Here is a 15,647-nt window from a genome sequence, read left to right on the forward strand (position 1 = left end):
AGAAAGCAAGTATTGTGTATGCCCAGTGCAGGAGAAGGTTCTTTCCAACAGATACCGTATCCGACTTTTTGCACTGACTAGATTTTTCTTTGTATCATGCATAAAGAGGCAGCTGTATAAAAATTACCTATGAATAATCTATCCTCTAGGGTGTTTTTTTGTATTTATTTAAAAAGCCATTTTCTTCTGGGGCCATTGTGAAACACTCCCATCTCTTCTGCAGCTTTTTCTTCCTCTCCATGTGTTTATTTGCATATTCCTCTCACTCCTGTGCAACCTGTCACAAAAATTACTTTTAGTGCCATCCTGCTAGCTCTGAAAGTAATCTCTAATATAACTTTTCTTAGTTATCTACTTGGGTATTTATTGAATTTGTTTTCTGACAAAGTGGTGAGCAAAATACCGGTTAACACTCTTATTGAGGTCAAGTCACTCTTGTACTATATCAGCAGCGAGAGTCAGAACTCATCTAAGTGATAGAAATGATTCTTTATTCAGTACTACTCACAGAAGCTTGGAAATGTTTGAAATTTGAAGGAGACACAGGGCGAAGATGTTGTCTGAAGGTGAGACAGGGCGAGGATGACATCTCTTGAAGGCAGTCATGCAGGTCTAACCAGGACTGGTAGCAATTACGGGTTGTGAAAACTCAGGGCTGCTCTGAGAATGAGCTGTGGGGAAGCAGGGTCGCGTCGTAAAAGTAATTTCAGTAGGCATCAAGTCTTCTGTGATGTAGGTCATTATGAGGATCAAAGCCACCACTGAGAGGTGCACAAACGTTACTTGTGATCTGCATTATTATCTGATTTTCAGTTTTCCAACTAAAATAACTCTCTAAATTTAAACATGGAAAATCTGAAAGATAACTCCGAAGGAGTGACGCTGACTGTTAGATTCTAGCCAAATTCTTGCATTATCCTAGTGCGTTTCATCCAAAAGGTCTGATGAAGGGTTTGAGAGGGAAGGATATCTTCACACGTGAGTTTTTACCAATATCATTTCTTCCTTTCAGTTGACATCTCAGCATCCCTATGCTGAAGTTTACATTGGGAAGCCCCATGTCTGGACTGTAGACATCAATGATCTTTCTGAAGTTGAGAAGGCTGTGAAATCAATTTTGAATCAAAAGGTGAGAAATGTATTCTCAGTTTGCCATCAGCGCTTGAGGGTGTATTGTGTACTGCATGTAGAGTGCTTCCTAATGTTAGTCTAATTAAAGCAGAATGCTGCACTTTGGTAGGATATTGGGGAAAAAAAAATGTTGTTACATCTCTGTGGTATCTGATTATCGTGCTTTAGTACTGGGTATGTCAGGTTTTTACCTGAAAAAAAATGCGCGTGAGTGAATTTGTGTAGAAAAGTGAATTTCATATGTAAATTATACACCAATCTATATTTTCTGTGCATTCAGCGAGGAAGTTTCCTTGTTGATTCTTAGAGCATTGCAGGCTGTCCAAATACACGCTCCACTCTTTTGACTGATTCTGTAGCCTTGACATAACCGCCACTGAAGCGCTTGTGCGCTTACGGCGTGGAATTGTAATGAGGGCGGGGGGGGGGAGTTTGAAGTAATTTTCAAAGGTATCACATTCTTTTTTGTGATAATGTTTTCATTTTCACTTCAACTCCAGAGCTGAAACTTAGTTAAAACAGGAGCTCTGGAATCCCGTAGGGTCTCAGGCTAGCTTTTTATGTCTTCTTATTACTTTGCAACATACCCTGAGTTTCCTTAAAGATAATCACTGAGCAACTTTTATTGTTGTTACAAAGGAACAAAAATCAGCTTAAACTGCTGATGGTTTTGTGAAATTGTGATTCATTAATGAGTTTATTTGCATTTATTGTTGCTACTTAAGCTATAATGCAGTATTTGGAATGCAAGCTGCTACCACACAGTGCACCACAAAGTTCATTTAAACAAGAAGCCTTCTAACTTTAACACACTGTTTCCACAGATTGACCCTTATTTGCCCTATGAATTTACATGTGAGGGAATGCTTCAGAGGATGAATGCGTTTATTGAAAGACAGGTATGAACTTTTCTTGTGGATGACTTGTTTTATGCTGGAAAGGGAGGACACTCTCTCCATCTTAAAGCTTCTCAGTGTCGTCGCTGTTCAAGTAGAAGTAGTAGCTGTGCAGTTCTTGGTGTTATATCAAAGCAGAAAGGCAAAGTAATTTTTCAGTGCATATGTGACTTCTTTAACTGTGTACACGCAAGTAATCTTTGGATCACAAAGTATCACGTAGATACAGAGATACTTTCGTGGTAGAACTGCACTTAGGCTAAAGCCTCTGGGTGGATTTTTCAAGTATTTAGTTTCAATCGATAAAGCTTTAAATGGTTTGGAAACCAGTTACTTAAAGGACTTTTGGTCCCCACGTATTATTGCCAGCTGAGAGCAGCAGAAGGTATTGAGTTGGAGTAATAAACTGCAGAGATTTACATGGGATCCTGATTTCCAGAATCTGTATGTTTGCTTGGACTTCTGCCCAAGGCCAGACCTGTTGCGACAGCAAGCTCTGCCTTTTGTTCTGGCTGCTGTAGAAGAGAGATAGGAATAACCTCTATCTCTGTTACGCCAATTAACTTCCAGGATTTCTTTTAAAAGCACTGCACACGCTCTTGTACCGGTATTTCTGAAAGAGGACAGTATTACAGACAGTAATAAAGAATAACACAGCTCCAGATCAGAAGTGTAGTTAACATAACATAGCTATTTCCAGTTTCCTGCCAATAAACGCTTTAAGCTTTTTGCTGCTGTATTGATGGCATAGCCTGTAAGAGTATCTCTGCTTCTTTTGATTCTTCTACCTGAGTTAGCTGTAATTGAGTGGTTTTGTGAATACAGGAGGAAATGGAGCTCAGTGTAAGGGAGAAAAAGAGACAATCAAGAGAGAGCTTCTGTGGGGCAAAACTCCCTCTCCCCTCTGGACCTCCCCCAAGGGCTAAGCCCTGGCCTCTACTGCGTGCTTCTCAGAAATAAATACAGCATGGTCATTTTGTTCATTGCTTTGACTAATTGTCAAAAGCCATTATTGTTTCACAGCCCCCAGGATGCGCAAGCATCATTATTAGCTGCATGTGCTTAGCACTGTGCTTGATAAACACGTCAGGTGAAGCAAAAATAACGGTTGAGACCTTATTTTGAAGACTTTGTGGTGGGAGGCAGGCAGAACAGAGAAATCCGCACAAGCTTGGACCGGGAACAAAGATGCACGGAGTTGATCTGGTTCAGAGGTTGTGGGGTGCGTTAACCACGGGAGTGTGGTCTTCAGGGGATGTTTGAATGTGGAGAGGATGGGGCCAGACACACTCACACACAAGTCGTCCTATGGGACAGTGAAACTGTAGGATTGAAAGGAGTTGGCCAGAGTTCCCCTTTTGGTGCCTTGGCTCAGGATCAGGAGGGAGGACAGCGCTCACAGGAAAGGTTTAGTGCATTCCCTGAATCTTCAGATCCAACAGCTGGGCTGAATGTCTTAGGGTCTGAAGTAAGAGAACTGCTGCGAGCTGTGGTTTCACATTTAGCAGTGCCACCTTCAGCTGGATTAAACCAGCTTTCACTCCAAGCTGCTCCTTCCCGCCAGTGCGCCGGCCCTGCCAGCGGCCCAGCGTGGCTGTTGGGTGCATCTCTGCCATCTGCTGAATCCGTCCCTTGATCCTGGTTGCTCTGTGGCTGCACAAACAGTTGTGTCAGCTCTGCAAAGCGGCAGCGTAGGGTGGGAACCAAAGGGTGGGACTGCTTAAATTGGCACTGCCATCAAAGGAGCAGCCAGGCAACTGCAGCCAAAGCAGCTGCGGGATTCCCTGCTGCAGACTTGGGAGCTGTTGGACGGGGCAGGCTGGGCTGATGGAACAGGCGTGCTGACTTTGAAAGATGTGGTCAAGCGGAGTACTTGGTAACCCAGCAGAAAATGGTTTTGGCAGGGCTTTACTAGGTTAGCAAACTGCCTTGGCTCGGCAGAGGGTCAGCTGAGCACCAGAGCTTGGCGAAAGGAGTGGCGTGAGAACGTTCAGCCAAGAGCAGGAGAAGCCAGAGGGAGGAGGCCGCCTCCTTTGACAGCAGGGCTAAGCCTGTCTCACCTTGAAATTGTGGTTATAGGTAAAACAAACATAAACGCAGTCTCTGGTGAAACTTAACCTTCTGTTTTACATAACATCTTTTCCTTACTTTACCCTTCTGCATGTAGGGTTGTGGGGCAAGATAGACTGGGGTGAAGATACCAAATTTAGGTTGCTTTTAATGATTGATAGGAAAACTAGCCAGACAGCAAACTGAAACACAGCCCTGTGTGCTGGTGCCCGTGAAGGTGATGTACTCTGAGGCATGCTTCAAGGCGCCATAAGCCGAGGAAGGCTTCCCACCAAGCTGCGGACCAGAAATGGGAGGCTGTGCCCGGTTTTTGGGGAGAATTTTTCAACTAAGAGATGTTAAAAGCTGAAGCCGCCAGCAAATGGTGAAGCCTCACAAGTGATTCCCTGTCTTTGAAAAACTTTGTCTTCTGCCTGCACTAGCTGTGAATCCAATCCAATATTACAGTAGTATATTGTATATATTACATTAGTATATATTACGGTATTATATAGTGTAACAGTATTGGATTGGATTTTGAACCTATATAGACTTCTTCCTGCATCTAGTATTTTAAATATTGATTTACGAAAGGACAGAATAAGCAGGGCGCTTAAGTCCAAATAGCAAAATGTCCTTTTTGAAACAACCTCATTCAAGAGTACCTCCAACCATCTCTCTTTAATCTCTTTTTTTAGACGCTGTTAAAATTACTCTGCCATAAATATGCTTTAAAATTACTCAAGTTTTTTTGAATATGGCACAGGGGAACGGCTTAGAGCTACATCAGGGGATATTGGGAAAAAGTTCTTCACTGAGAGAGGGTGGTCAAGCACTGGAACAGACTCCCCAGGGAAGCAGTCATGGCCCCAAGCCTGCCAGTGTTCAAGAAGCATTTGGACAACGCTCTTGGATATCTGGTTTAGCTTTTAGGTTGCCCTGTGTGGAGTCAGGAGTTGGACTCTGAGATCTTCCAGGGTCCCTTCCAACTCAGGATATTCTGTGATTCATGGTTGTATAATATTAAGTTTATGGGTAGACCTGGGAGTATGAAAACTTTCTCCTTCACCAGAGGAAATCTAAACAGAGAAAAAACCCACCAAACTGATATTGGGAACTGGTAAATGATTTGGGGTCTTAGCTTCATTAAAATTTCAAGTAGTTCTGCCTTTCCAAGCTTTGGGTCACAGTTTGGGACCTGTTCATACCAATTTTAGTTTTGTCAGGAGAAAGCAAACCACGATGGACCGGGCCCAATTTTTTTGATCACTTTTTGATGAGAGTTGCCAAATGTTAAAATAATGGCTGAGTGTCATGGAATGTTCTATAAAACCAGTGATTAAAGTTTTCTCTTTGCTTTTTCTCATTTTAAATGTCAAGACCGTACGAACTTGTCTTGGAATAGTTTTTGCTAGCAAGTGTGTTTAGATATCGCTTCTTCCCTCCCTCTTTCCGCTGTGGTGCATTATTTATAGCCATTTTTTTTTCAGTGTTGGGCGAGCACTTTACCTAGCAGTTCAACCCAGAAGAGCAAACAAACTCTTTGAATCCTGCTTGCTTTATAGAAATCTTTGGTCTTTTTTGAGTTCAGCTCACTCCATAGCGCTGTGAGTGCCCTGATCCTTTCCGGGTGCCTCTCCTCGTGGGCCACGTCGGACGTTTCCCGCCTACAGGGTAACTGGCCTCTGGAATTCTCCTACCAGAACTTCCTCCTGGTATTTGTGCTGTTAGGAAAATAGCTCTGCTAGCACGGAGTTAGTGAAGCAGGAATCACTGAGAAAGCCCAAAAGGCGTTGGATATGTGGCAGTAACGAGAGTATCTGGAGTTGCTTTATGATAAATTAAAAAAGGTAAAGGTAGGGAAGAAGCTTCTTTGGGAAGAATGACACTGCCACATTTCAAGTAGCAATCAAAGGTGATAATTCCCTCATGCTAAAAAAAAAAAAAAAATTCTTTTAAAATTGTGCTTGAATTATTGATTTCAATACAATGGAAATGAGTTGCAAAATGAGTGTTTGGGTGATAATAACCACTTATTTTACTAATGGGGAAAATTGCTAGCAAGGGACTGGATGGGTTATAATAATATATGATCTGTCACTGCAGGATTTCTGTCACGGGCAGGTGATGTGGCCCCCATTAAGTGCCCTTCAAGTGAAAATTGCTGAACCAGGGAAATCCTGTAAACAGGTTTGTCAGGAAAGCCAGCTCATCTGTGAGCCTTCCTTCTTCCAGCATCTTAACAAGGACAAAGCTCTGCTTAGGTAAGTGCTTAAAATCACGAACATATTATTTGGTCTCTTTTTATCGGACTGGGTTTTGGCACGCATGAAGTTTAGTGTACGAATCCTGTGAGAAGGGCAGGTGAGTAGTGTCTGTTTGGCAGCAGCAAGCTGTGAGGTTAGCTGTCAGTCCTTCGCAGCGGTGAATGGTAGAAGTTACCGCTGTGTCGAGAGCACCGTTGCACGTAGCATGTGTCTTTGCAGTGAGGAGTACAGCGCCAAGGCCAAAAATTTACATCTCTTTCTTCCCCCCCACCCCATCTCCTACGTGCGTGCACCGTACAGTGCCCTTTGATGTTCGGTTGCTTGCGCTGAGCAAAGATGCTTGTGCTGCAGGGATCGCAGATAGCAGAACTATACTTGTGTTTGGATGGACCCTTTGCAGCCCTGGCTGAGCGGTGCGCTCTTCCGTAGCTTTTGCCGTATCCTTCTGAGAGTTAGTGAACTTGCATTACCACTCATCCTAACTGTGCTCAGTCAGCTGGGTCAGAAACGAAATACATGTTGTTGCAGGAAACACAACTCTGTACACATTGATTTCTATCAGTTGTTCACGTGATTTTAAATACAGCACTTACAAAGTGTTGCTTTTCTTGTATTTATTGAGCTCCCTCTTTGGTCACGATTCACATCCATATTGAAACATCAATATTCGTTGGCAATTAGCAATTACTGTTTCTGCAAACCTTTTGTCGGTATTGTCCTAGGTAAAGAATTGTAAACCCTTGTACATTAGAGGCATTAGTACCAATTTATAAAGCTTCCCAGCTACGCATTAAGGAAATTAATGTTGCTTTCAGGTGCTGTCTCTTCGGGAGCATGTCTGCGTTCCGTTCAGAACGAAAACAAAGCACTCAGAGCTGGGTTCCAGCAAATGGCTGCTAGGGCATCTGCTTCCGAGCTGTTCTATCTCCACTTTTTGCTAAATTAAATTGTAGAAGGTTTTTATTTTTGTATTTTGTTTGAAAAGTTGTCATTTCCAGTGCCATTCAGAAGCAGCTTATATAAAACTTTGTCAGGCTTCTTTTCTAGCTGTCTAGACAAAATTATAATTCGGGGGGGGGGGGGGAGGAATCTGTTAAATGCTGAAAGCTACCAATGTTTCCAGAATAAGTGAAAAACAAGCCTCTGCTGGAATCGCTACCCTCGCGCTTAAGCTTCGTGGTCAGAAAATGGCAACTGGAATTTTTCTTTTTCCAGCTGGCACTAGCTGGTTCCTCGGAGCAGCGGCCCCGCTCCGACCAGCGTCGGCCGTAACGCGCAGCATCGCCTCACCCTCGCCGTTCGGCTGACGGCCCCTCCAGCGGCCCAGCACTGCCCGGCGCGGTGTGGCTGGCCTGGGCGAGATCCCCGCTGAAATCAGTGAGGATAGCTCCTGATTTCAGATTCTTTGGGTTTGTCTAACTAGAAATCCATGGTGCGATTAAATATTACGGTTTGGGGAACAGTCAAAAGTGTTTTTTTCCTTTTTAACTTCTTTCATTAATCTTTGGGAAACGGAGTAAAGCTGAAAAGACTGTACTGCCCTCTGCAGAGAGAATCTGCGCAGGCGAAACGAAAGGAGAGTCACGTTCTGGAAATCTGCAATCCTAAATGTCCTCGACTTAGGATGTAATACAGCATTTTATTTCATTTTTAGCGAGGAGGGATGAAAACTGTACCAAACTCCTGTAAACTCCACTGTGATTTAGATCATGTGCTTTGCTTTTTAGGCATAATATCGAATGTCTCACCATGGAGTCTGCAAATGATATTCTGGTCCCCTCTTTCGATGGAAGAAGGAAGCACTGTGTTTTCCAAGGCGACCTCTTATTGTTCAGCTGTGCCGGATCCCACCCGACCCACAGAAGAATCTGCCCCTGCAGAGACTATATCAAGGGGCAGGTTGCGCTTTGTAAAGACTGCCTATAGCAGCAGCAGAGCTGCTTTTGAGTTGAGGACAAAATGTAAGTAGTTTTGAGAGGAGCTACTTATTACTCCCTGCACTTTTGTCCAGGTTTTTTGCTGCAGGCAGAGCTATCATTGCTGGGCAGAATTATCTACTAAGAGAGGAGGGATTCCTAATAAACAGCTAACTGATCTTTTTTTCCTATAAGAACATTTGCAGTGTAACTCTTCAGATTCCTTCATCTGTTTGCGACGAGAAATGAGTTCCATGTTCTACAGTGATTTGAAGATGACTGCACAGAATAGTTTGTAGAAACTTCCCAGACCCATCAAACTTCTTTTTTTTTTTTTTTTTTGTTCCTTGGGTGAAGTGTTTTCTATTTTTTTAATGAGTTAGGACATCCCCCACCATGGTTAGCTAAAGGATCTCGACTTCATTCCAGCAGAAAACTGAAAAAAGTGTGCTTGCGGGAGGGGGGTGCAGGGGAGGGAGGACTAACGTTTTATTCTAGGTGCACTGGTTTGGGTACTGCTTTAGCTCGAATGGCTACGAAGTGGTTTACTTCACAAGAGCTCAGAATCACAAGATAGCTCTGTACCCTGTTATTGGGTTATCTGGGCCCAGTTCTTTTTTCCTTTTTCTTTTTTTTTTTCCTTAAATCTTTGTATACAACAAGGTATTGTCTGCATCACAGCTGCTGCATCAGAGCGGCCTACACAGAGAGTATCCCGAAAGAGCAAACGGGGAGTTGCCAGCGTGTGACACATCATCTCGGTGACTCGACAGCCGACTAGGGTGGTGGCATTCTTCAGTGTGGAAAAGCTACAAAAACATACTGCCATTTTTGGAATAGACTTGTCACAGTTTACTGGTCCCATTTAGAGAGTAATCCTTGGAATTTGCCCATGCTTCTGTTGTAGTCTGTCTACTAGAAATACTGTGTGAAGCAAAAAGTATTCAGCATCATTGGAGCAATATTATCGTTAGAGCCTCAGTTTGCTACGGCTTCCAGTAGTTAAAGTGTTGCTGAATGACATAGAAAGGTTAAACTAAGCTAACTATAATTATTGTATGGTAGAAATGTAAAATGTCTTCATAACTAGCTAGGTTTTTAAAGAGAAATTTTTTCTGAAGAACAAGTAAGAGGAGACAAACAACTGCTAAGGAAAGCATTGATCGGTCTCGTGGGTTCTTTGTTTTTCTGTTTTGGGGGGGCGTTTGGTTTCGGGTTTGGTTTGTTTGGTTTTGTGTTTTTTTAGCAGACACACCAGTTACAAATTTAGAAAAAAACAATTCAAGAGTTCGGAATTCAAATCAAACGTCATTTTTTTAGAGCAGCAAGTTGAATCTTCTAAACCGCCTTCTTTTTATAGAGGTCATTTTTGTTATTTTCAGCAGAAGGTGGGATTGCTTGGCCAGCACCATTTGTGGCCAGGAAATGATCGGCTAAGATTAGTGAGAAACAAATCTGCAGTACGTTTTGAAAGCAGTCATAGTCTGCAGGTTTGCAATTTGGACGTGCTCTGATCGTACTGGAAAAAAAAATCAACATGAAGGTTTTTTTTCATAAAGATTAACAAACATTACCAGGTAATAGTGAAGAGCATAGGTATTTTAAAGTTTCCTTTCTTGGATATATGTGGTTGGTTCAGGTTTTTCTGGTAACCAGCACTCATTGATCTGTGTGTGAATATTGATGTATCTCGACCTACCAAAGACCGAGCAAGGGAGATGCTATTTAATCTTGGATAAATTCTCAAGACAAGACAAGAGAACAGTACACATTTAAAGTTTCCATTTAAAAGCAACGAATTAGCTTTTTCAAGTGTTTTGTTTCCTGCCTCAGCCCTCCTGACGGCGTTACCCTGTAACACTCCATATCACTGCATGGACTGCACAGGAACTTAATCCCGAGAGGCTGCTGAGCACCCAAAACGGCCATGTGGGAGCTGCTGAACAGCGGGGTCACCAGTACCTGGGTCCTGGTGGTGATCAAATCTGCTGTGTTTTAGAGTAGTTTTCCAGAAAGAGAACAGCTGGGTTCTATAATGGGAGGCAAACTTTTTGTATGGAAAGAAAACAAACACCAACTAGTATGAAAATCCTTACTGTTCCCATAGCTCAGCATTTGCTTCGGTCAGCACGACTGTAGTCTGCAATGGTTTCAATACCCTGGAGAAGCTGGGGGAGGAGGATTGGAAACGGGTCTGAGCAGGCACAACCATTCATTTTGTATTTAAATACTCCCCGCATACCTGTGCGTATTTGTGCAACGGGAAAATCCTGCGTATTAAAATTATACACTTACACCTGGTGCTGAAAGTAAAGGCGAGAGCAGAATTTGCCTTTACCCGTTCAGCCTGAGGTTCTTCAGGCAGGAATTTAGTTTGGAATGAGATACCACAGAATTACGTCAGAAACAAAGATTTGTGTCTGTGCGCTTAAAGAATGCCAAACACGTGATTTCTGCTGTAGTGTAATTCTTTGCTGTAAATACCTATTTGCTTGTCCCCCCCACTGTATCGTCCACATGGCACACCGCGTTGTACTTTGCCTCTAAACCTTCAGAGATGGGAGGGGTTTGGTATTTGTTAGTATAAGATTTTTCTGGTCTAGTGCTTTGCTCAGTGCTAAGTTTGCCTTTACCACAGCAGGCAGAGTCTGTTATAAGCTGTGTTTTTTTTCATGCTGTAGCACTGTTTCTTTCTAGTCTGCTGAACTGAATTACTGCATACTGGCAAAAATGAAACGGCAAACACCGGTGCTGCCGGCATTTCAGCCAGGGACAGAACATGGAAATTGGCTTCAGGATCAGTTGGGCCTGATTCTACTTCCACTGAAATCTCCAGAGAGGACTCATTAATCTTAAAAGAATCAGGACCTATAATTTGATAGGCCTCTATTATTAATTTTAAACTCCCTTTTCAGAAGCAATATTACTTTTATGAAATACAGCTTCGGTCCTAAAGTTCTGTAAAAGGAGACTACCGTATGAGAACTGTAAGCGCATAAACGCTGTAAACGTTACCCGCTAACCCCGATACAGCGCTCCCCCATCGCACAGCAGCGTTTGTTCGTGCAGTGCTAAATAAGTCAGTCCTTCCGCAGATCAGCGCTCAGGCAAATCCATGTGGGACTATTTAAAAGTTTGAATGATTTACTAAAACGTAGACTATATATCCGCGTTTCAGGATAGAGGGCAGCCTTCTGTCCGAGTTCCGTAACTATTGTCCTTCCTAATTAAAGAAGAAAGGTGTAGTCCAATATTGCACTTAACCAAGGATATTGGAGATGGGACTGTGCTACTGGTTTTCAGTCTGACAGTAAAGCTTGCAGCTTCCTTTACTCCGAAATCAGGTTTTTGCATGACTTGCATTGGAATATATTGATCAGCGATTGATGGGAAAAAACGTCAAAAGTTGAGTATAAAAACGTTTTACAAGCTTTTAAACATATCTCTCATATCAAGACATTCTTTGTTTTAAAATTTTGTATTTTTGTATGTGACCTAGTTTTTTTTCAAAAATCTTGTTCCTACGAGATGAGAAAACTTGAGAGAAGCATTTACGTATTTATTAAAATTAACATAAAAGGCTTGCCTTTGAAAGGTGAAGTTGGTAAATACACACTGTTTAAAAATGCCAATAAAAACCTCATTTATTTCATATATGCAAGTTGATTTGCACATGTATAAATAGAGTTGCTTTTTGCATTTTTTGCTTAGTTTCTATGTTTCTGTTTGTAATTTATAGTAGCAGCTGTGCGTTTGCTTGTTCATATCAGATTATGTTTCTCCTAAAAATATTTAATGTTTATGTGCCTTTTTTTTTTTTTTTTTTACTTTCTTTGGGGTTTGGCTGGGTGTTTGGAATATGGACGCTGTCTGAACAAGTATAATGGAACACTAAGGACAGGTAGAAATAGTGCTTGTCAACTGTACAACTTAGCAGGATGAATTTTGGATGTTTTTAAGTAGCGGGGAAATTGTTCTAAAACTGTAAGGGTTAATAAGATAAACCTATAACTTTAATAATTCTTGCAAAACATTGCTTCTGCAAGCAAACTTCCCTTTCCTGAATATCTGTAATTTGTCGTGAGAGCTCCTGCTGGGATGGGATGTCTGTTTAATGACCGGAGAGCAAACCGAAGCCGTTAGGAGCCGGTGCTAACAGAAACCTCTGGCACGAGCCGTATCTGGCCGGATCGGCAGGAACACGGCAGATCCACATTACAGTTTGGGAGGCGTTGGGTTTTCGGATAAAGCCGTCCGTACGTGGAAGTGCACGGGATGATTCCTGGTGCTGCCAGGAGAATACAGTCCTTTTACGGTACCTGAATTTACAGCTCTCAGTGGGGAGGGAACTCTGGATATTCAGCTTATTGCAGATGTTTTTGATGCTACTACTTCTCTGCAAGAAGAGTATTTTGCAAAATAGCTGCTGATCAGGTTTCAGTCGCAGATCGCAGGCCGGGCTTGCGGACGGAGCCAGGACCGTGTCCTCCCCGCTCGGCTCTGCTCCCAGCTGCTTGTGCCGGCTTTTGCAACTCGCTCCTCGACGAGATTCAGACTTGCCGAAAAGTTTCTGTTGAGATCAGCCGCAAGTCAGGTTGTTAGCCCGTGTCTTCCCACTTACTCACGTTGTACTACTGTCCTTTAATAGCCTAACTGCTGTCCTTGGTTTATCCTCGAAATGAAAGACGTGCCCTCCCTTCTCAAAAATGAACGGCCCCTCTAAATTACAAAGGTGATTTACGAGTTTGCAGCACTTTTCACATAAACAAAACCCAGAGTGCTTGCTCAGGTCTGTATTTTGCTCGTAGTGCATTTCAGGACCAGATTTTGCTAGTAAAATAAATGAAACGGGATGAATCAGGCTGGATACAGTCTCATCCAAGTCTAATTAACTTCATGACTCCCACTGGCTTCAGTGATAGCAGAACTCCTCCATTAATTTTTCTTCAAATTAAAAAAAAGCAGCTCTCCCCTTTTAATAAACAGAAAGCACTGTATCTTACAAGATAAAGACCAACCGCTTGCAGGTTATATTGTACACATGTCGGCAACCAGATTTGCTTGCTGTTGCATATCATCTCTGACTAAGTTATGCTACTTATTATCAAAGCATCAGTTGAAAACGAGGTTCAATAGCTGTTCAGTCTGCAGTTTGGAGTTGGAGGGCTAGGGCGTTTGTTTTTTGGGTTTTTTTTAAGAGACTATTAGTTATCGGTTTCCAGTTTCACGGTCTTTTTTCCCGGGGTGCTAACATTTCGGCATGGCTCACTCTTTGTGGTGTTTGCCCTACAGCTGCTATGCCTTCAGCTTCTGACTCGCGATCTCTTTCCATTTGTTGTCCTCCGTGGTCCCGGGGTTTCGGGGACCGCTGCAGAGGCGAGGAGGATGGTGCACTGACAGATGTATGCTTTCGTTCAGGCTGAAAAGGCCAGGGACAGATGTGGTTTCATTGAGAGATGCTTTAATAATATTGCTGTAAGTGTAACGCCACCACGTACTGTTTTATGGGCAGTGACTTAAATCTCGTCTTCATATTTTTAAGCAGCTCTATAAGTTTTTTTTTTTTTAAATTAGTTTGTAATTTCCAAATATTATATTTAAATGGAATGTGTAAACAGCAAACTCTGTGTATCCAGTGTAAAATGTTTACTGCAGGAATGTGTTGAAAATACCAGAGGCTGAACCCCAGAATGCCTCCGATGTGGGGCATAGTTCATGTTCTTTCTTCCAGGGAAAAATAACAAAGCGCAGCTGTTGCCAATGTGTCTCGCTTCTACGGGCATCATCCTTTACATCTTCATATAATTAAAACCAATAGGATGTTTTAATTCAGCAGCACTAAGCCACCTGTTTAGTAAGTGGGTAAATATAATCAGGTCCTCAAAAGTTTGGATAACACGAGTAATAACTCCGCCTCCCACCCACGGAAACTGCTTGGAAAAATGCAGCTGTCATCAAGTGGGTGATACCCTTCTTTCCGCTGGGAAGGCGGGCGCGGGTGCCGTTTCGCTAAGGTGGGCTACGCGCGGGAACAGAAGGTGTCGCCTGCCGTAAGGGCTCGCCGACCCGAAGCACCGCGGGCCCTGCCCTCCCGGCGTCTCACAGCGACGGCAACGCGCGGCTGCGTCCCCGTGCAGGAGAACGCCTGCGTTGCGCTGCCCGGCCGGCTCGCAGATGCTGAGCCCCAGGTCGGTGCTGCTCCGCTCGTGGCCGCTCTCAGGGTAGAGGCTGGGTCCTGCAGGAGCCAGCGAACTCCTCGGCTGGAGGGAGAGCGTGTAAGTAACGCCACGGCGCTCACCGGAGCCAGCCAGGTGCTTGGCAAAGCGCGCGCAGCGCGGCCTTGCTCGCATTCCAGCAGCTGCAAAGTAGTTTGAAGTATCAAATAGGTACACGATAAATCAAGTTAAATCGCCGTCTGAAGGCAGTTAATAGGGTTATACCCAGAACTAATCGGTTACGTTCATTAACGGGTCTGTTGCAGTACAGTGGCAGTGAAAGCCGTTTTTAGGAAGTCACGGTTTTATTTGGTTTTCGCAAAGGAATACAGCAGAGGAGGAGGAAACGGCAGTTTTTACCAAAGGAAAAAAGAATAAATTTTCTGAGAAAAGTTACCCTGAAGATTCTAAGAGAGCTAAAAGAAAAAGAGAAGGGAATATTGACGAAGCCGATTTGAGCTCGGAGCAGCTGACCGCCCCAGCTTGCTGGGCTGAGCGCTGCAGGGCTCCGGTCTGGGCTGTCCCCTGCAGGCATCCCGCTCTCCACGGGCAAGGGGCTCAAAGGCTGAATAACCCCTGTAGCACTGTCAAGCGAAAAAAGCCCTACCGAAATCCGTACAAACAAAAAGATTGCTGCTTTTTGCAGGTAATAATTTGGAGTCAGTCAGAGTTTTTATACGTACGTGAGAACTTTCAGGGTCAGGCTGGTACTGCGTGTGTTTGGCTTGAATTCTCTCCTAAAAGGTTGATCCTTTGTTTTATTTAAGCGCTTGTGTTCCACTATATTACGTTCAAGCAGCTGGATTCAGAAAGAACAGAACACGGTGGTTCAGATACTGTCAAGTTACTGGGGTTCAACAGGATGGGATTTTTTTTTTTTTTTTTTTAAGAAAAGTAAATGTCTGTACTTTAATGGCATAGAAAAATGCTTTGTTTTCACTGTTGTAGAAAAAAACTAGGGAGAACTTTATTTTTCAATAAACTTTTTTCTTGTGTGATTTGGATTTATGATTGCTTTGTGCTTAAATGGGAAGTCCGGGAGCCGCTGTCGATCCAAAATCGCATTTGTGTGGCTTATCCTGGCAGCCGGGCATTTCTGTTGCTGGCCCAGCTCTTCGGAGGTGAGCATGAACGCTCCCACCTACCCACGCCTTGGCCGTAAGAGCAACCGGC

General features: G+C 43.3%; 1 protein-coding gene across 3 annotated transcripts in view; it reads left to right on the plus strand.

Annotated features, from left to right (window-relative positions):
- MGAT5 (alpha-1,6-mannosylglycoprotein 6-beta-N-acetylglucosaminyltransferase) overlaps nt 1-15,421 on the plus strand; it is a 133,323-nt gene extending 117,902 nt beyond the window's left edge. Inside the window, exons 14-18 of one of the 3 annotated variants that reach the window (XM_082311865.1) lie at nt 1,013-1,129; nt 1,956-2,030; nt 6,183-6,340; nt 8,071-8,304; nt 8,923-15,421. In XM_082311865.1, coding sequence (XP_082167991.1) covers nt 1,013-1,129; nt 1,956-2,030; nt 6,183-6,340; nt 8,071-8,269 — 549 coding nt within the window. In that variant the 3' untranslated portion in view covers nt 8,270-8,304; nt 8,923-15,421. Of the gene's footprint in view, nt 1-1,012; nt 1,130-1,955; nt 2,031-6,182; nt 6,341-8,070 lie in introns of all 3 variants that reach the window. The other 2 variants (XM_082311863.1, XM_082311864.1) reach the window with 2 other exon arrangements.
- Nucleotides 15,422-15,647: the final 226 nt, after the last annotated feature.

The sequence above is a fragment of the Platalea leucorodia genome (genome assembly GCF_965183815.1).
Source record: "Platalea leucorodia genome assembly, chromosome: 5".
NCBI lineage: Eukaryota > Metazoa > Chordata > Aves > Pelecaniformes > Threskiornithidae > Platalea > Platalea leucorodia.